This window comes from Ochotona princeps, chromosome 8 (assembly GCF_030435755.1).
Source record: "Ochotona princeps isolate mOchPri1 chromosome 8, mOchPri1.hap1, whole genome shotgun sequence".
Classification (NCBI taxonomy): Eukaryota; Metazoa; Chordata; class Mammalia; order Lagomorpha; family Ochotonidae; genus Ochotona; species Ochotona princeps.
In genome coordinates, this window is record NC_080839.1 from 11848783 (window position 1) to 11869061 (window position 20279).

General features: G+C 44.7%; 1 protein-coding gene across 5 annotated transcripts in view; it reads left to right on the forward strand.

Annotated features, from left to right (window-relative positions):
• The first annotated feature begins 3178 nt into the window (after positions 1-3178).
• Positions 3179-20279, forward strand: part of KANSL3 (KAT8 regulatory NSL complex subunit 3) — a 49155-nt gene continuing 32054 nt past the window's right edge. For 3 of the 5 annotated variants that reach the window (XM_036496646.2, XM_004590764.2, XM_058667589.1), the window contains exons 1-3: positions 3511-3708; positions 4324-4589; positions 11834-12004. In XM_036496646.2, coding sequence (XP_036352539.2) covers positions 4375-4589; positions 11834-12004 — 386 coding nt within the window. In that variant the 5' untranslated portion in view covers positions 3511-3708; positions 4324-4374. Of the gene's footprint in view, positions 3252-3510; positions 3709-4323; positions 4590-11833; positions 12005-20279 lie in introns of those variants that run through there. The other 2 variants (XM_058667586.1, XM_058667587.1) reach the window with 2 other exon arrangements.

Genomic DNA, 20279 nt, shown 5'->3' on the forward strand with positions numbered 1-20279 from the left:
TTGTTGTTGTTGTTTCTTATACAAAAGCAAATTAATGAAGCTGACATTATGGTGAAGAAGGTTGGACCACTGATTTCAAGTCCTGGTTGCTTCATTTCTGATCCAGCTTCCTACTAACACACCTGGGAAAGCAGCAAATGACTGCACAAGTACCTGGGACTTTGTCACTGCATGAGAGACCAGGATGGAGTTTCTGGCTCCTGGTTTTGGTCTAACCTAACTTATGCTGTAGCGGCCATCTAGGGAATGAACCAGCAGGTCGAAGATCTCTCTGCCTCTATGTCTTTGTCAATGCTGATGATGATGATGATTTTTAAGTTCATGGAATGTGGAATTAAGAGACCAGTTTATTAAAAAAAAAAAAAAAAGTCTTTTGCAAGCACTGGGATCCCATATGGGGACCAGTTCATGTTCCAGCTACTCTGTTTCTCATTCAGCTCCCTGCTTGTGGCCTGGGAAAACAGTAGAGGACAGCCCAAAGCCTTGAGATCCTGCAACCATGTGGGTGGAGGAATTTCCTGGTTTGTGATCAGCAATGCTCTGGGCAATGTGGTCACTTGGGGAGTGAACCAGTGGACGAAAGATCTTTCTGTATCTTCTCTCTGTAAATCTGATCTATTTTTTCAAAAGTAAAGAAATCTTAAAGGACGGCCCAAAGCCTTGGGACCCTGCACCCGTGTGGGAGACCCAGAAGAAACTCCTGGCTCTTGGCTTCAGATCAGCTCAGCTCCAGCTGTTGTGGCCACTTGTGGAGTGAATCAGTGGATGCAAGATCTTCCTTTGTTTCTCCTTCTTTCCGTATATCTACCTTTCCAATAAAAAAAAAAATGAGTAAATCTTTAAAAAAAAAGTTTCATTTATTTAAAAGGTAGAGCAACAGAGGAGAAAGGTAGGGAAAGAGAGAAAGAGAAAGAGACCTTCCATCTGCTGACTCACTCTCCGAATGCCTGCGACAGCCAGGGCAGAACCAGATGTTGACACCTGAGCCTGCCACATGGGTGACAGGAAGCCACCATCCCCTGCCTCCCAGGGTCTGCATTAGCAGGGAGCTAGATCATAAGCAGGAACTCTGGTATGGTATGTGGGCATCTCAAGTGATGAGTACCACAACATCTGTTCTGGTTGTTTCATATTTTAGCTATTGTGAATAATGCTACACTAAGCATGCGTGTGTTGTTTTATGTGGACATATATTTCAATTCTCTTGGGTATAAACTTAGGTGTAGGGCCCGGTGCAATAGAGTTGTGGTTAAAGTCCTTACCTTGCGCACACCTGGATCCCATATGGGCGCCGGTTCTAATCCCAGCAGCTCCACTTCCCATCCAGCTCCCTGCTTGTGGTCTGGGAAAGCAGTGGAGGACAGCCCAAAGCCTTGGGACCCTGCATCCACATGGGAAACCTGGAAAGAAGTTTCTGGCTCCTGGCTTCGGATCAGCGCAGCACTGGCCGTTGCAGCCACTTGGGGAGTGAATCATCGACGGAAGATCTTTCTCTCTGTCTTTCCTCCTCTCTGTACATCTGCCTGTCCAATAAAATAAATAAATCTTAAAAAAAAAAAAACCTTAGGTGTGGAATTGCAAGGCTCTACAGTAATTCTATGCTTAACTTTCTGAGAAACTGGCAGACTGTATTCCAAAGTGGTTGTACCATTTCATAATTATTGCAGAAGTATATGACTTTTTTACTTTCTGTAAATACTAACAGTTCTAGCATTCCTGTTGCTGTTTCATGGTAGGATTTTTAGTTTACTGGACATAAAGCAGTAAACATTTATTTTTCCTCTTGAACCAGGTCTCTTGCTTTCCTGCCTCTTGTCTCTTGATGGCAACTGATCGCCCATCAGCTGAAACCTGGACCTGGCCATTGTGGTCACTTGTCATTTGAAGAGCGAACCAATAGATGGAAAATCTCTCTTTCATGTCTTTCTGCCTTTCAAATAAAAGAAAAAAGAATAAAGGCGGGGGGGTAGTTCAAGGTAGAGTTCAGATCTGCAGGGTTTATAATCTCAGCTCCAATGTGAGCCTGACAAGAAGACCTCCCTCAGCTGTTTCTGAAAGGACAGGTACTGAGGACAGTACCGGCCTTGTCCTCAGGGTGCATTCCAAGACCCTCTGTGTGAAGGCCTGAAACACAATAGCAACCCTATAGAAACGATGTTTGTTTTTTTTTCCTATGATACTGTTTAATTTATAAATTAAGCACAATAAGAGATGAGCAACAATAAAAACAAGGTACAACAATTATAACAATGTACTTTTTCCTTCTCCACAGTTTCACAAAGAGATGATTTTACCATAGATGTTAGCAATCTCAGCATCCAATTCTTTTTTCTTCATAAAGCACTTTATGAAGCACTCTCTGACATATTCAAATTGCCAGCATCAAAACTTTTGCTTTTGGGAACTAATTATTAAGTCAAGTAAGAGTGACTCAAAGGCCACGTTCTGCAATTCTCCACAATCCAACCAATGCTCTAGGAGAGGAGCAACTAGGCCAGTGCAAAAGACAGCATGGATTCGCTGGAGAAGGAATGCCAGGGACAGGACAGAGCCTGAGCTGGGGACGCCCAGGTGGCAACAGGCACCCAAGCCTTTGAGCCATTACCTGTTACTTCCGGGGTGCTGGAATCTAAAGAGGATTCAAAACGAGGAACTCCTGAGCGCCTATGCTTCCAGAGTCCGGTTCCCCTTCATCCTTTAACCTCCTTCAGGGCTGGTTCTTTGACGCCAACAGCATGACGCGAAGCTCCTGACACACTTTTTCGATTCTATTTTCCTCACTATAAAACACTTTCAGAGTAGTTTTTGATTCCATTTCACTTCTTTTTTTGGATAATGTATCACTTTTTGGTGTTTGCTCCTTTCGCTAAGAGGAAATCTCTAACCCGTAACTTCAGCGGGTTCCTGGGAGTTCTGGCGGGTCCCTCTCCCTGGACAGCGGGCTGGCAGCGTGCTCTAGGAGGTGGCTTTGTCCTTTGGCCCTTACTTGCCTGGCTGAAGAGGAAGGAGTCGGAAACTCCAGCCTCGGCGCCCGCCAGCTGCCCCCTGGGCCTCGCGAGCATTCCTCGCCGCCCTGCCGGCTACCCGGAGCGGAGGCCTGCCGGGCCTTGCGGCTCACCGCCCCTTCCACTCCCGCCAGCGATCTGCTTCCGTGTTTTCCTCAGCGCTTGGAGCCGCCGGGGCGTGGAGGCGGTAACGCGCACGCGCACAGACGGCAGGCCCGGGCCGAGCGCGCGGCCGGGCGACTGCGGGTGAGAGAAGGGGTCGGCCCCGGCGGGGGTGGCGAGGCCGTGGGGGTCGCGGCGGCGGCCGGGGCGGGTGGGGGGCCTCGGCCAGGGCCTCCGGGGACCCGGGGGCATGCGGGGACTTGGGGCTGGAGCCGGGGGCCGGGGAAGCAGGGCGGGTTGGGCCGGGGCGGGCGGAGACCGCGCTTGGGCCGCCGTGACGCGGGCGCCGAGCCCGGCCCGCGGGGGTCGGGGCGGGGGCGGGGAAGCGGGAGGGGGCGGGCGCCGGGCGGCTCCTCCTGGTCGCGAACTCTCCCTGACCTTGGCGGGGTCGCTGTGATGCTCTGAACCGGCGCCACCGTCGGTAAAATGGGACTCCTAAGCCCCGCGTCCTCCAAGGGTCGTTTTGCGGCTCAGTGGCGGGAACCCCCTCACGGTGCCTTGGAGTAACCGGGCGGTTTGGCCGGGGACTCGACCACCTCCGGTGAGAGAAGAGAGCTGCCTGGCCGTCCAGTTGTGTCACAGGCTCTGCCTTGGGGAGGGGGTGGGTGCGGCGGGGAGACGCTTTTTTTTTTTTTTTTTAACTTCAAGAAAATCTAGAATATGACGAAGTAGTTGAAAAGCTGTGATTTAACGTAGGACAGGGGGCTTGGAGGAACCGGGGGGGGGGGGTGGGTCCTGGCTCAGATGAGCCACGTTGAGGCCCATGCTGCGAACACCGCTCTCTGTTCATTTTTCTCTTGTAAATAAGAAACCCTTATCTTTTGAAGAATTCCTATTGGTGAATCGTGTTGTTTGCCCGGACCCCTCCCACCCACGTAGAAATGTCTGGTGCTGGCCAGGCAAGTTCAGTGTGTTGCCCATGTGAGTTCTTTGTGTACCATGGCCATGGGTGGGCTTTCTAGTTGTCTAGTTTTGTCAAGCTTGAGTATGGGCCCAAGTCAGGGCATCCAGTACAGCCATACCGTGGATGACTGTGGGAATCTTGGAACCCCTCCCTCCCGTGGACATAAGCAGGCCACGGAAAGGAAGCATATTGAAGAGGTTGGGAGAAATTTCACATCTTTGAAATGGCTTAAACGAAAACTTTTCACCCCAGGTGACTGGCATGCAGATGCCCATGCTCTGACGTTGCTGCCCCTCTACTGACATGGCCCACCGGGGTGGGGAGAGGGACTTCCAGACTTCGGCTCGGCGCATGGGCACCTCGCTGCTCTTCCAGCTGTCAGTCCATGAGCGGGAACTGGACCTGGTTTTTCTGGATCATAGCTATGCCAAACCGTGGAGTGCCCACCCAGATGCCAGCAGTGCCCGCCCCACCCGCATGCTCTTTGTTACTCCCCGTCGACAGCATGAAGCTACCATGTGAGTTTGGGCTTTTAATATTTTTTTTTTCTTCTGGGCTGACACTTCCCTGAGTGGTTAACGATCAGCTGGTAGTGGGATCAGAGATTTCCTTAGGGCTGATGGGGGAGGAGGGTTGTATGAGGAGCCCGGTTGTTTAGTTTAACTCAGCCATATCAGGGCTGCATGTAGACATCTGCATACAGCACATCTAACCCCAGTTAGGAAAGCAGGGTGTGCAAAAGAAAGCAAACAGCCTCGGAGGCGGTGAGGTGTATTGAATCTATGGTTGCCTAAGCAGAAACAAGGAAGGGTTTGTCGCAGGCCTCATGGGGACCCATAGGCTAAATATTCCCCATGCCTGAGTCTTAGTTAATAAAAGTGAGGGAAAAGGAAATGGAAGACGATGAAACTGGGGAAGAAAAGACTGAAAAGTTGACTTAACAACAAGTTTAACCGAAAAACTGCCACACAGGCTAAGACTCTTTGTCACTTTAATCTAGTGTCCTGGTCTGCTTGGCAGTAGCAACAATGGCTTTTTTATGGTAATGAGTTTTGCTTTCCCTGGTTTCGCTTGCAAAGAACAAGAGCATTTATCCAAGACATGGCTTTCTCTCTTAGTCATACCTGGGTTAATAGTCAAAACTCCTCTGGTGGAGGGAGGAGGGGCACGCTGTGGTGTAGCAGGGTGAACTTTTGCCTGCAATGGCAGCATCCCATATGGTGCTGATTTGTGTCCTGTTTGCTTCACATCCTATCAAGCTCCCTGCTTGGAGTCTGGGAGAGCAGTGGAGGATAGCTCTAAGTCCTTGGGGCCCTTGCATCCACATTGGAAACCCAGAGGAAGCTCTTGGCTTCAGATAGGCTCAGCTCTAGCTATTGTGGTCATCTGGGGAGTGAACCAATGGATGGCAGGTATCTCTGTCTCTCTTCACTGTGTAACTCTGCCTTTCAAATAAAAATAAGTCTTTAAAAACAACTGTCAAACCCCTGTTAGCTCTAATTATACTTTCAGCTGCGCTGTGTTATAGGGTTAGGAATTTTCATAGATTAACTGGGTGTAGCTGACACCATTATATTTGTCTAATGAAACCTGTTAACCGTTCTTTTCAACTTTAAGGAATTACTTATATTTCAGGATTTATTACATGCTTTATCCTGGTGATAAAAGCATGCTTTTTAAAAGGTTATTATTATTTCTTTTATTTAGATTTATTTATTTTTATTCAAAGTCAGATATATAGAGAGAGGAAGAGAGACAGAGAAATATCTCTGTCCGGTGGTTCACTTTCCAAAGTGATTTCATGGCCAGAGCTGAGCCAATTTGAAGCAAGGAGCCTGGAGCCTCTTCTGGGTCTCCCATGAGGGTGCAGGGTCCCAAGGCTTTGGGCCGTCCTCGACTGCTCTCCCAGGCCACAAGCAAGGAGCTGGGTGGGAAGCAGGGCTGCCAGGATTAGAACTGGCACCCATATGGGATCCCGGCATGTTCAAGGCCAGGACTTTAGCTGCTAAGCCACACTGCTGGACCCCAAGGTTATTATTTTTTTTAAGATTTTTTTTTTTTTTTATTGGAAAGATTTACAGAGAGAAGGAGAAAGATCTTCCATCTGCTGACTCACTCCCAGGTGGCTCCAAAGACCAGAGTTGAGTCTATCCAAATCCAGGAGCCAGGAGCTTCTTCTGGGTCTCCCAAATGGGTGCAGAGGCAGCCCAGGATTTTGGGCCATCCTCCACTGCTTTTCCAGTCCACCAGCCGGGAGCTGGATGGGAAATGGAGCAGCATGGACATGAACTGGACCCCCCCCCTTTTTTTTTAAGATTTATTTGTGTTTACTTGAAAGACAAAGAAAGTGACCTTCCATCTGCTGGTTTACTGCCAAATGGTTGTGACAGCTGGGTCTGAGTGGTGCTGAAGTTAGGAGGCTAGAACTCCAGCTGGGTCTCCTACGTGACTGGTAGGGATCCAGGCACTTTGGACCATCCTTCACTGCTTTCCCAGGCACATTGGCAGGGACCTGGATCAAAAGTGGAGCAGCTGGGACTTGTACTGGCACTTAAGGAATGTTGGCATCATAGGCACAGCCTAATACACTGACTCCTTATTACTTATACACTCATATGTGCTTAATTCTGTAAGTTTGGGGCCATTGTGGCACAGTGGCTTACACAAACACCTGCGATGTCGATGTCCCATGATTAACAATTAATTAATAATTAATTTAAAATAATTTTTAAATAATTGGTTTTTAAATAAATATTTATTTTATTTGTTTGAAAGGCAGAATCAGAGATGTCTTCCATTTCTGGTTCATTCCTCAAATGGTCAAAACAGGTGAGACTGAGTCAGCCAAAGTCAGTACCTTGGAATTCCATCTCAGGCTCTCATGTGGGTGGCAGGAGCCCAAGTAATTGGGTTATCTTCCACTGCTTTCCAAGTGCAGTAGCAGGGAACTGAATCAGAAATAGAGCAGCCAGGATTCAAGCCAGTGTTCCTGTGGAATACTGGCATCATAGTATCTTCTCCTGCTGCTCCATGATGCCAGTCCCTTTGTGTTTCTTTTTAATCTTTCTTAATGTTTAATCTTTCCTCAAGTATGAATTTTACTTTCAGTGATAGAGAGCTTTTAATTTTTATTTTATTTTTTTTTTAAAGATTTATTTATTTTATTACAAAGTCAAATATACAGAGAGGAGGAGAGACAGAGAGGAAGATCTTCCGTCCGATGATTCACTCCCCAAGTGAGCCGCGACGGCCGGTGTGTGCGGATCCGATGCCGGGAACCAGGAACCTCTTCCGGGTCTCCCACATGGGTGCAGGGTCCCAAAGCTTTGGGCCGTCCTCGACTGCTTTCCCAGGGCACAAGCAGGGAGCTGGATGGGAAGTGGAGCTTCCGGGACCAGAACCGGCACCCACATGGGATCCTGGCATGTTCAAGGCGAGGACTTTAGCCGCTAGGCCACCGTGCCGGGCCCTAATTTTTATTTTCTTAATCCCTTTCTCCATTCCATCCTTTCTTTGAAAGATGGAGCGACAAAGAGAGCTGGTTCATTCCCCAAGTTGGTGCGACAACCAGGCTAGGCAAGGCCAAAGCCAGGGACTTGGGACTCTATCCATCCCAGTCTCCCACATGAATGGTAAGGACCTAAGAATGTGGGCCATGTTTTGCTGTCTTTTGCGAAAGTAGAAAGCTAAATCTAAAGCAGAACAGCCAGGACTTGAACCAGCACTCCCATATGGGGTGTCAGTGGTTCAAGTAGTGGATTTACCGGCAGTGTCACTGGACTGATCCCCTCACTGCAGTGAAGGGTAGCCCTTGCCACCCACTTGGGAGACTCAGATGGAATTCCAGGCTTCATTGGGCCTAGTCCCAGCTGTTGTACCCATTTGGGTGTGAAACAACAGATGCAGGATCTCTTTGTTTCTTTGCTTCTTCAGATCCTCTTATTGAATTACAACGAGTTAGAAGTACATGATGTTATTTTTTTTTTTTAAGATTTATTTATTTTTATTAGAAAGTCAGATTTACAGAAAGGAGGAGAGACAGGACAATCTTATGTCCACTGATTGACTTCCCAAGTGGCCACAACGGCCAGAGCTGAGCTGATCTGATGCCTGGAGCCTGAAGCCTCTTCCAGGTCTCCCACGTGGGTGCAGGGTCCCAAGGCTTTGGGCTGTGCTTGGCTGCTTTCCCAGGCCACAAGCAGGGAGCTAGATGGGAAGCGGGGCTGCTGGGACATGAACCAGTGCCCATTTGGGATCCTGGTGTGTGCAAGGCATGGACTTTAGCCACTAGACTATAATGGCAGGCCTGATGCCTGTAGAATGGTGTTTTTTTAATTTAATTTCCCAACAGTGTTAGTAGTTTGTTGCCTCTTTTGCAATAATCTAGCATCTCCCTGATGATTCTGGCCTAGGGCATAACTGAGATAGTGTGTTAACTAGAATTTGAAGTCATCTTCCTCTTTGTTTTATGATGTTTCTTTCTGACCTTGAGTGTCCTGTGACTGTATCTTCTGACTTTTTTTTTTAAGATTTTATTTGAAAGGCAGAGTTAGGCAGATCTTCCATTGGCTGGTTGATGACTCATATTGGCAACACTGACTGTGCCTGGGCTAAGCCAATGCCAGGAGCCAAGGGACTCCTTTAGGCCCATCCAGGTCTCCCATGTGGGTAGCAGGTATTCAGGCCATCTTCTCCCCCGGGTATTCCCAAGAAGCTGGTTTGAAGTGGAACAGTCAGAAGTCAAATCAGTGCTCATATGGGATGTTGGCATTTCAGAAGGTGGCTTACTGCACTGTGCAACAATGCCAGCTTCTCATGTTATTTTTAAAAGTGAGATTCTGGTACTTAGAAAATCATTTCCTCTTACAAATCCTTTCTGTCTATATAGGCCCTAAAAATAGGAATTTGACATGGTCCAGAAACTCTTAGGCTACTGTGGTTAGAGTGTTGTGGCAGTAAATGTATGTAGAAGGTAGGGGTAGAGTGACAGACTGTCTTATACAGGATTTTGATTATGAGAATAAGTCATTAAAGGATTTTTAGTTGGAGATCCAGTTCCTTTTTACAAAGATCACATTGGATCTTTATTGAATAGTTTATAGTATAAGAATGGGGCTTAGGGCCTGGCACTATGGCTCAGTGGCTGAAATTCTCACCTTGTAAGCTCCAGGATCCCATATGGGTGTCTGTCCGTATCCTGGCTGCTCCACTTTCCATCCACCTCTCTGCTTTGGCCTGGGAAAGCAGTCGAGTATGGCACAGGGCATTGGGACTCCCTCGTGGGCGACCTGAAAGAAACTCCTGGCTCCTGGTTTTGGATTGGCTCAGCTTCAGCTGTTGTGACCACTTGAGGAGTGAACCAGTGGATGGAGATCTTTCTGTCTCTCCTCTCTGTAAGCTGTCTTTCCAATAAAAATAAATCTTTAAAAGAAAGAAAAAAGGTGGGATTTAGAGAGTCACTAAGAAGGCTGTTGGAGAAGACCAAGAATGGATCTGTGATCATGTTAGGTTCCACAGAGATCAGAACAGTACAGATAGGAACTGGTATGATGGCTGAACTGGCTGGTCCTCTGCCTGTTAGTGCCAGCATCCCATATGGGTGCTGATTTGTATCCTGGCTGCTCTGCTTCTGATACAGTGCTCTGCTTATGGCCTGGGAAAGCAGCAGAAGATGGCTCAAGTCCCTTGGGGCCCCTGTGTCCACATGGGAGACTTTGGGGAGGCTGTTAGTGCTGGCCTAGGGCATAACTGACCAGCACTGCTCTGGATATTAACTGGGCAAGACTTGTAGAAGCTAGGTATAAGATCGTGAGTAGTTCTTTTTTTTTTTAAGATTTATTTATTTTTATTGCAAACTCAGATATACAGAGAGGAGGAGAGAGAGAGAGAGGAAGATCTTCTGTTTGATGATTCACTCCCCAAGTGACCGCAACGGCCGGTGCTACACCGATCCGAAGCAAGGAGCCAGGAACTTCTTCTGGGTCTCCCACATGGGTGCAGGGTCCCAAAGCTTTGGGCCGTCTTCGACTGCTTTCCCAGGCCACAAGCAGGGAGCTGAATAGGAAGTGGAGCTGCCGAGATTAGAACTGGTCCCCATATGGGATCCTGGCGCATTCAAGGCAAGGACTTTAGATGCTAGGCCACCGTGCCAGGCCCTCGTGAGGAGTTCTTTATGTTCAGTTGCCCAGCCCAGTGTCTGCCCAGAAAAGATAATCAGTTCTTGTCTACCACCAAATCTATCTGCATATTATTTTTCTTCATTTCATAGTGATATAATTATTCAAGTCATTTGGAATGAATGCAATAAGATCATTGAGGTCATAAAGTAATTGTGATGCCTGACAGCTGGTAGACCAGTTTCATTAGTACACTGTCAGGAGACAGAGTTGGTTAGATGTATTATGAAATGACGAAGGACCATTGTGGCACTAGAATTTCATTAATATTGTTTTAAAATGTGGAAAGTCCCTTAGGTATCCATTCTGTTTTAGGCTCTATTCAAACTGAGTTAAATAGCTGAGGTGTCTGAATTTCAGGTGCTTTGTCTTAAGCAGTCTTGGGCTTTTGCAAGCATGTTAATTGCGAGTTAACTTGGTAATGAAAGGGAACGTTTACAGGAGTTATTTAAAATGCTAGACCTGCACTGTCAGATGGAATTATTGGAAGTAATGGAAATGTCTGTTCCCATTATGCCAGCAGTGTGACCAGTACTTAAAATTTATCTGTTGACCATGTGGCTAGTGTGGCAGAGAAACTGAATTTCCAACTCTGTTTTTATTAATGTTTTTAAAGGTATATTTTATTTTCATTTGAAAGCAGGTTTACAAAGTGGAGGAGAGATAGAGAAGGTCTTTACCTGCTGATTCCTTCCCCATATGGCTGCAACAGCCAGAGCTGAGCTAATTCTAGGATGGGAGCCAGAATCTTCTTGTCTCCCATGTGGGTACCGGTCCTAAGGACTTAGGCCATCCTCCTCTGCTTGCCCAGGCCACAAGAAGGGAGCTGGATGGAAAATGGAGCATCTGGGATACGAACTGGTGCCCATATAGATTGGTGGCACCATAGGATAGAAGATTAGCCTATTGAGCCATGGTGCTGGCCTTTAATTTCTTTTTCTTTCTTTCTTTTTTTTTTAATTTTATTTTATTTGAAAGTCAGAGTTAGAAAGGAAGAGAGATAGAGAATCTTCCATCTGTTTGTTCACTCTCTAGATGGCTACAATGACCAGGACTGGACCAGGCTGAAGCCAGGAGCCAGGAACTTCTTCTAGGTCTCCCACATGGGTGCAGGGACCCAGGGACTTGGGCCGCCTTCTGCTGCTTTTCCAGGCAATAAGCAGGGAGCTGGATTGGAAGTGGAACAGCCTGGACACCAACCAGCACCCATAAGGGATGTCGGCGCTGCAGACAGAAGTTTGGTCTACATACACCACATCCCTGGCCCCTATTACATTTCCTTAATTTTGGGTGGCTTACAGCTATTGTATTGCTCACTGTACTGGACAGCATGTTTGAGAAGTCGGTTATTTGCTTATGTAGTATATTTGTCTTCTATTTGCTGGTCAGACTTATTTTTTAAAATGACTTGTGTTCCTCCTGCACATACCTGCATGTCAGAGGGTAGGGGTATAGATAAATGTGGAAAAAAAGGCCTTTGATTCCAGATTTTCTTGTAGAGAAACAGTGTACTTATGCATAATTTAAAATTATTAAACTTGTGTAAAGTACATGTGGCCTGGTCCCATTCCCTCACTTGTTTACAGTGACTCAGACGTCCCAATAGATGTTGAGACCATCACGTCAGCCCCTGTACCGCTGTATGACAATCAGAAGGCACGCAGCGTGATGAACGAATGTGAACGGCATGTCATCTTCGCCAGGACCGATGCGGATGCCCCTCCCCCTCCAGAGGACTGGGAGGAGCATGTCAACAGGTAGGCCAGTCCTCAGGAAAGTGGCTCACTTCAGGGCCAGTGCTTACCGTCCTGGAATTATTTTCTGTTGTCATCCTGATTGATGTGCACTTACCAGGAGTTTATTTCATTTATGATCATGCAGATTTCTGTGTTATGATTCTTGGCACACCGTGCTCTGAGCTCTGTGAGAGTGGTCTCTGCTCCCAGCCATCTTTGTGTGTTCTTGCATTAGGACACTGCCTGGCAAATGTTATGCCTGTAGCAAGTGTTGAAAAAACAAAAAGCAAATGAATTGCTAGGTATGATAAACTCAGTTACTTATTTAGGACAGGTGCCTTATAAGGTTACCAAGACTAGAAAAATGGACATCTTTAAGATACTGTGTTTATATGGTTTATAACTAGGATAATGGAAAGAATTTTTTTTTAAGATATATTTATTTTTTATTGGAAAGACGGATATACAGAGAGGAGGAGAGACAGAGAGGAAGAGAGAGAGGAAGATCTTCTGTCCTTTGGTTCACTCCCCAGGTGGCCGCAACAGCTGGAGCTGAGCCAGTCCAAAGCCAGGAGCCAGGAGCTTCCTCCAGGTCTCCCACGCGGGCGCAGGGTCCCAAAGCTTTGGGCCATCCTCAACTGCTTTCCCAGGCCACAGGCAGGGAGCTGGATGGGAAGTGGGGCCACCTGAATTAGAACCTGTGCCCATATGGGATCCCGGCACGTTCAAGACAAGGACTTTAACTGCTAGTGTATTGCGCCGGGCCCTGGAAAGGTTTTGAAGTTACAGGAAAAGCTGACATGTTTGGGTGGTAGATGTGCAAACTGTGCTTTTCCTTGTTTTTTGTTTTTAATCTTCACTTACTGAGTTTGAGAGACAGAGAGTGAGCTCCCATTCATTGGTTCATTCTCCAAATGCATGCGACGGATGGGCTGGGCCAAGCTGAAGTCAGGAGCGAAGAATTCAAACCTCAGGTTTTCTCTGTGAGTGGCAGAAAGCAAAGTACTTGAAGTACTGTCTCCTCTCAGGGTCTGCATTGACAGGAAACTAGACTCGGGAGCTGGAACCAGAAATCAAACCCAGATATTGTGGTATGGCCTTTGGGCACCTTAACTGGCATCCCAACCCTTAGGCCAATTGCCTGTTCTCAATCTGTGATATTTGAGGACATACCTAAGCCCATTTTCATGAGTTTCCTGGCTGGTTTTGTTCCCATGACTGAGCATTTCTGTCCATGTTATTAGTCTGTATTCATTTGCCAAGAATTTATTTATGTCATGTAACAGCTTTATAGAGATATTTACATGTGATACAATTCACTCATCTGATGTGTATGGTTAATAGTTTTTATTATATTCAAAATATTAGTATGTGTACCACAATTTGGTGAATGTTGTCATCTCCCTGAGAAAGAGACTCCATTTCTGTTAATAATCATACTCCTATTTCCTCTTTTTTTAAAATTGTTTTTATTATTATCATTTTATGGTACAGTTCCATAGGCCCTGGAATTTCCATTATCCCCTCCCCAATTTCTTCTCCCCTCACTGAGTTCCCCTACTATAGCAGAGTTCTTCATAGACAGTAGTATGTCCATCATTGTGGGCATGGACAGTGGTAGAGTTCAGCATCCTATTGTCAAGATACAGTAAACAGTTTCATTGGGAGGCCATCTTTGTCTGGAAGTAGAGATGCATACTGCATTGTATCCTCACATTTGGATATGATTGTCTCTATTACACAGTTACTGTATATCCCCTTAAATGAAAAGCCACAAAACAGAATCAGCAGGAAGAAAAAAGAAATTAACACCATGAAGTTAAATAACATGCTATTGAATGATTAATATGTCGCTGAAGAAATGAAAAAGAACCTTCTTGAAGAAAGTGATGCTACTGTGTGATCTATCCTATCTCCTCTTAATTCCTCCAGTTTCTGGGATCAGCCAATCTCCTTTCTGTCTCTTTAGCTTTTTCTTTCCTGGACATTTGCTGTAAATGCAGTGATGTGGTCTTTTGTGTCTGGTTTCTTTCATATAGTATTTTTTTTTTTTTAAAGATTTATTTTATTTGTATTACAAAGTCAGATATACTGAGAGGAGGAGAGACAGAGAGGAAGTGGAGCTGCCGGGATTAGAACCAGCGGCCATATGGGATCAAGGCGAGGACCCTAGCCACTAGGCCATGCCGCCGAGCCCTCTTTCATATAGTATTTTCAAGGTTCATCCTGATGATTGCTGAATTATAATCCATTATATGTATATCCTATGTTTTATTTACGTGTTGGTCAGTTGATAACAGTTGAAGTAGTTTCTACTTTCTAGTTATGATTAAGACTGTTAATGAACAGCGGTTTATAAGTTTTTGTATAAATATCTGTTTTTAATTCTGTTGGATATATACGTGGGAGTGGAATTACTAGATGGTGTGGTAACCCTGTTTTTAACTTTTGAGGAACTTTGAGATGAGACTGTTTTCCAAAATGATTTCAACATTTTATTATTTTTTTTCTAAGATTCACTCCCCAAATGGCTGCAATGAGCGGGGCTGGGCCAGGTCAAAGCTAGCAGCCAGGAGCTTAAATCTGGAGTTCCCATATGGGTGCAGGGGTCCGAGTGCTAGGGTCATCTTCTGCTTTGCTAGGCACATCAGCAAGGAAGTTAATTGGAATAGAACATCTGACGCATGACCTGGTGCCCATATGGCGTGCCAGAGTTGCGGGAGTGGCTTAACACAACATCATCCTTCCATTTTGCATTCTTACCAGCAGTTTATGAAAATTGTGATTTCTCTATGTCCTTGTCAACATTTGTTTATTTCTTTCTTTTCCTCTCCCTAAAAATAACCATTTTACTGGCTTGTAAAGATGACATTTCAGGGTGGTTTTAATTTGCATCTTCTTGATAGCTGTCTAAATCTATTTATACATCTTATGTAGAACAATGTTACTCTTTACATCAGGAGTTGGTCTGTGGAGACGATGTTGGGAAAACCTTATTTTATAATAATAAAAGAGAAAAAAGGGTGGAAAAAGGGACAGGAAACTTTGAAGTAATTGGCCTGATTTGTGAGGCTGGTTGGAAGTTGGGAATGAAGGTAAGCGTATGCTGATGATCTGTGAAAGGAGGAGAGGCTCTGTGAAGAAGAGCTTGAGAAGTTGACTGGGTCTTGAATTCATATTAATGCTGTGACGTACAGAGGGGACCTGTGCTTCAGAGTTTAAGATCAAGAGAAAAACTGTGGACCCAGCGTGATAGCGCAGTGGGTAAGGTCCTCGCCTTGCACATGCTGGGATCCCATATGGGCGCCAGTTCTAATCCCAGCGGACCCGCTTCCCATCCACCTCCCTGCTTGTGCCCTGGGAAAGCAGTCGAGGATGGCCCAAAGCTTTGGGACCCTGCACCCATGTGGGAGACCCGGAATTGCTCCTGGCTCCTGTCTTTGGATTGGCTCAGCTCCAGCTGTTGCGGTCAATCAGAAAATTGTTGCTATTTACGGAAAATCTTCCTCTCTGTCTCTCCTCTCTGCATATGTGCTTTTCCAATAAAAAATAAATAAATCTTAAAAAAAAAGAGAAAAACTGCTGTCGGTGAAGATCAGCTACTAGAATATTGCTGGAGTCACTGAATTTGGCAAGAGAGTTTGTAATAATTAAAAAATTAATTAATAATAAGAATAGCCAAAAAAAAATCTCTTGATTCTGGTAATTCTTTTTGTTTTTATGTATTAATTTTATAAAAGATGCATTGGTTTCTTTGAATGGTTGTGTTACAGAGAGAGGGAAAGACCAAGAGAGAAATTTCCATTTGCTGTTTTAATCGCCAAGTGGCATCAGTGGCCAGGGGTAGGCCAGGCTAGAGTCAGAGCTGAAACCTTCATATGGGTGTCCCGTGTGGGTGCAGGGGTCTAAGAACTTTGGATCATCTGCTGCTGCTGCCTGGGCAGAGGCTGCTGAGGATGAGAATATGGGAAGCCATTCCACTCTAGATGTGGACAGGTGAAGGCCCTGTCCTTCAGGATGGTATGTGGCGTACCTCTCTTCTCTCTAGCCAAGGTGGGCACACACAAGAGGCTGGGGCATTCCTTCACCTGCTCAGTCCTACAGAGAAACACAAGTTCTTTTCATTTATTTGTAAGTTGAAAAGCATAGATACCAACAGAGGCAGACACACAGAGGGAGCTCTTTCAACTACTTATTCACTCCCCAAATGCCCACAAAATGCCCTGTTCTCCTACCTGGGTGGCAAGGACCCACATACTTGAGCCATTATCTGTTTCCTCTCTGGGTGTGCGTTACAGGAATCTGGAATCAGGAGTAGAGCCAGACCTTGAACTCGGGCACTCTGGTATGGGATGTTGGCACTGCAAACAGTATCTTAACCACTACATCAAATGTCTGCCTCAACAAATTAGTTTTATTTTATTTAAAAAAATTTTTATATACTTTTTTTAATTTTAGGTGATGTTTACATAGTTGATCAGCGTGGGAACAGTTTAGGGCTAGGGAGAAGTGGGTGTGCTCATTGATTCCAAACTTTCTCTTCTTCCTGTTTCTGAGGGGAGGAGAAACAACAGACAAATTTTTACCTTGCTCTGTTTTTCTGTAATCTTGTGGACCTATGTGCTTCTCTTTTGTCATGTGCTCGACTGATAGAATTTGGTAGAGCTCAGTTTATTTTTATATGTATTTTCTTAGTGTTTGGTGAAATTTTGTCTTGGGTTTGCAAACCATCTCTTCAGGTAGGCCGCTTTTACGCATGGTTCATTTCATGATTTGATGACATTGACGAGCTTCAGCTTGGGAAGAGGTCACCATTTGATGAGCCTGTTCCTGGTTGGAGTTGGGAGTTCCCTTTGCTCTGATTATAATTATCTTGTTGCCATTCTTCCCGTTGACTTGATTGTTAAATTGCTGCTTCCTTTCTTCCTGTATAAAGTCATGTAAAATTACAGTTTCCCACATGAAGAACTCCGTTGACTATAGGATTGGTCTATAGAACGCTGATTTTTTTTTCCCCATGAGAGCTTACAGATTGTTCTCCATCTGTGGAGTTAAACGTAATTTCCTTTAGGGCTCATTTTCCCTCTACCTGAATTATTTCAGTAGAAATTGTCTCCAGAGGGGGCCGGTGTTGTGGCATAGCGGGGAATGGCTCTCTCTCTAGCACTGACTTTCAAATAAATCAATCTACCGACAAACAAAGCTGCCTCCAGATTCTGTGTGTATAGAAAATGAAGCCTCTCCGACCTGACTCTAGCTTTGTCCAGCAATGGCTGATAATTTGGGAAGTGGTTTACAAATCCCTCTTTGCTTGATTTAATTCTGTAGATCGGAAATTGTCAAACTGACCTGTAGGCCAGATCTTGGTTTTTGCATTGCATATTAAGTGTTTGCAAAAAAAAAAAAATTTCCTGATGTGAAATTCAAATTTCAGTATCCATAAGGTTTTATTGGATTACGGTGATGTTCTCTCATTAAGCTTGTTCATGGCTGCTTTTGCATTATATCTATAAAGTTGAACATTGTGACAGAAAGCATATGGCTCTATAAACTCTAAAATAGTTACTACCAATCCTCTTATAGAAGTTAAATGGCTAGGTTTGGATAATGTTTCTGTGTCTGTGTGTCACAGTCATGAAACTTGAAGGAACTTTGAAAATGGTTATTTACTGGCACAATGATATAATCTTGAAGATATTGGTCCAGCTTTGTTTTTTCCTCTCTATATTTTCGTGAAATACATGTTTCATTAGATGTACAGCTTTTGAAAGACATTTAACAAAACGTTTCTTTGATGAAATGGTCTATCTATCTATTTATGTTGAAGGTCAGAGTTACAGAGAGAAGTATTTCCATCTATTTGTTCATGCCTCAGTTGACCAGGTTGGCCTGGGCTGGGTTAGGCTGGAGCCAGGAGCTTCTTCTAGTGCCCGCTGCGGGTGACAGAGGCCCAAAACACTTTTCCCAGACCCTTAACAGAGAGCTGGATCAGAAGTGGAGCATTCAGGGCGCAAACCAGCGTCCATAAGGAATCTGGCATCACAGAGCCATGATACCTGCCCCTTCTCATTTTTAAAAGTGATTTTTCTCAGCATTACTCAAGTGGATTTTAGGATATTTCCAATATTTAAGGGAAGGAATTAATGTCATAAAGCAGGCTATTTTGTCTTAGGAATCCAATCTGAATTCCAGGCAGAAGAAACCCATCCTTCCTTTGTGAATGTTTGTCATCTTTTTTTTTTTCTTTTTTAAAAAAATTATTTATTTTATTTGAAAGAATTATAGAGAGAAAGAGTCCATCCACTGCTTCACTTCCCAAATGTTCACAGTGGCCAGAGCTGAACTGATCTGAAGCTCGGTGCCAAGAAATTTTTCTGTGTTTCCCAAATGGGTGCAGAGTCATGCTGCTAGCTATGTTCCACTGCTTTCCCAGGCCACAAGCAAGGAGCTGGATTGGAAGTGGAACAGCTAGGACTCAAACCACTGCCCACATGGGATACTGGCACTGCAGGCATAGGTTAGTATGCTATACCACCATGCTGACCGCATGTGAATTTTTTATAATTTTTATATCTTAATATTCTATGTATCCAACATTTAAGTATGTGTCCAACATTAAGATTCTTGTGTAGGAATCTGAGTGTTGGATGTGTGAAATTTTAAGACCTTTGAGTTACTTTTTCTCCCCTCCCTTCCTCTATGCTTTTTCCTTTATTCCTTCCTGTCTCAGAAGTGTGACTTACTAGTTTCTTTGATATTCCTTGTCATTCCCTGTTTAACTCGTGGCTTAAAAAAACATCCTGGGCTGGGCCAAGTACGGTAGCCTAGCAGCTAAAGTCCTTGCCTTGCATGTGCCAGGGTCCCATATGGGCACTGGTTTGCTCCACTTCCCATCCAGCTCCTTGCCTGTGGCCTGGGAAAGCAGTGGAGTGAAGCCCAAAGCCTTGGGATCCAGCACCACATGGGAGACCCAGAAGAAGCTCCTGACTCCTGGATTTAGATCAGTTTAGCTCCAGCCATTACAGCCACTTGGGGAGTGAACTGGTGGATGAAAGATCTTTCACGTTGTCTCTCCTCTCTGTATATCTGCCTTTCCAACAAAACAGCAAAATAAACGCCATGGGGCCAGCCGCCATCTACAATGCCAGCATCCCATTTGGGTATCAGTTCAAATCTTGGCTGCTCCATTTCTAATCAAGTATCCTGCTAATGGTCCTTGGAAAGTAGCAGAAGACGACGTAGCTGCTTGAGACCCTGCATTCAATGTGGGACACCTAGGTGAAGCTTCTGGCTTTGACTTGGTTCAGCCCTGGTCCAGCCCTGGTCCAGCCTTTTAGGTGGTGAAGCAGCTCTCTCTTTCTCTCCCTCTTTCTTTCTGTCTTTCAAATAAATAAAATAAATCTTTTTAAAAGTCCCTTAGATCTTTTAACGTTGAATTCATCCCTCTTGAAACAGTGTCAGGGAAATAAAGAGTGCTTTTGAAAATGCCAGGTTGTTGCTGGACCCATGTGGCCTTTTTGGCTGCTTTGAATAGGATGAGCCAGAGGTCAACATATCATTCAGTCTCAGTCAGGGCATGGCAAACAAAAGATCATCTGATCTCATCTAGAAATGAAGAGAAGGCATTTTACACGCATGAAAACGGAGTAGGTTTAGGTAGTGGGGAGCCAGTTGACTCACCGCAGTTCCCATCAGCTATTTGACTGTTTAGACTTGTATTTAAAATTCTGTCTCCTGTTTTTAAATTTTTCCTTAATTATATCTTTGCATGCTCTTTATCTTAATCTTGGGTTAGATCATTTTTTCCCCTTCTTAATTTTCCAGCCTCCCACGAAGCTGCAAAAATACAGAGAGCATGTTTCAGTTCTAGAATCATTTTGTTATGTATTCAGTAGCAATTCTAAGAACTTTTTCTTGGATTTTGGACTTGTCATCATTGTGGTTTTTAAAATTTAATTCTAGCTGTCATTAGCATATAGTGGTAATTTCTAAATTGCTTTTGAACTATTCTCCCCTTTTGTTCATGTCCTTTTCCTTGCTCTCATCTTTTTGGGTTTCAGAATAAATATAGAGTAAGAAAAACAAATAGGGGAAACATCCTATTATATGCTAAATAATAGGGTCATTTTAGAAGTGCTGTTGGTGTCTCATAAATCAAATACACCTCGTTCTCTCTTTGGAATTAATGTTTGAAATGTGATTAATAGGCTTTGAGAAACCTCCAGACATTGTTGAAAGTGAATAAATGTATTCATGGCTCAACCTGGTTGACTATAAATGAGCATCATTGCTGGCA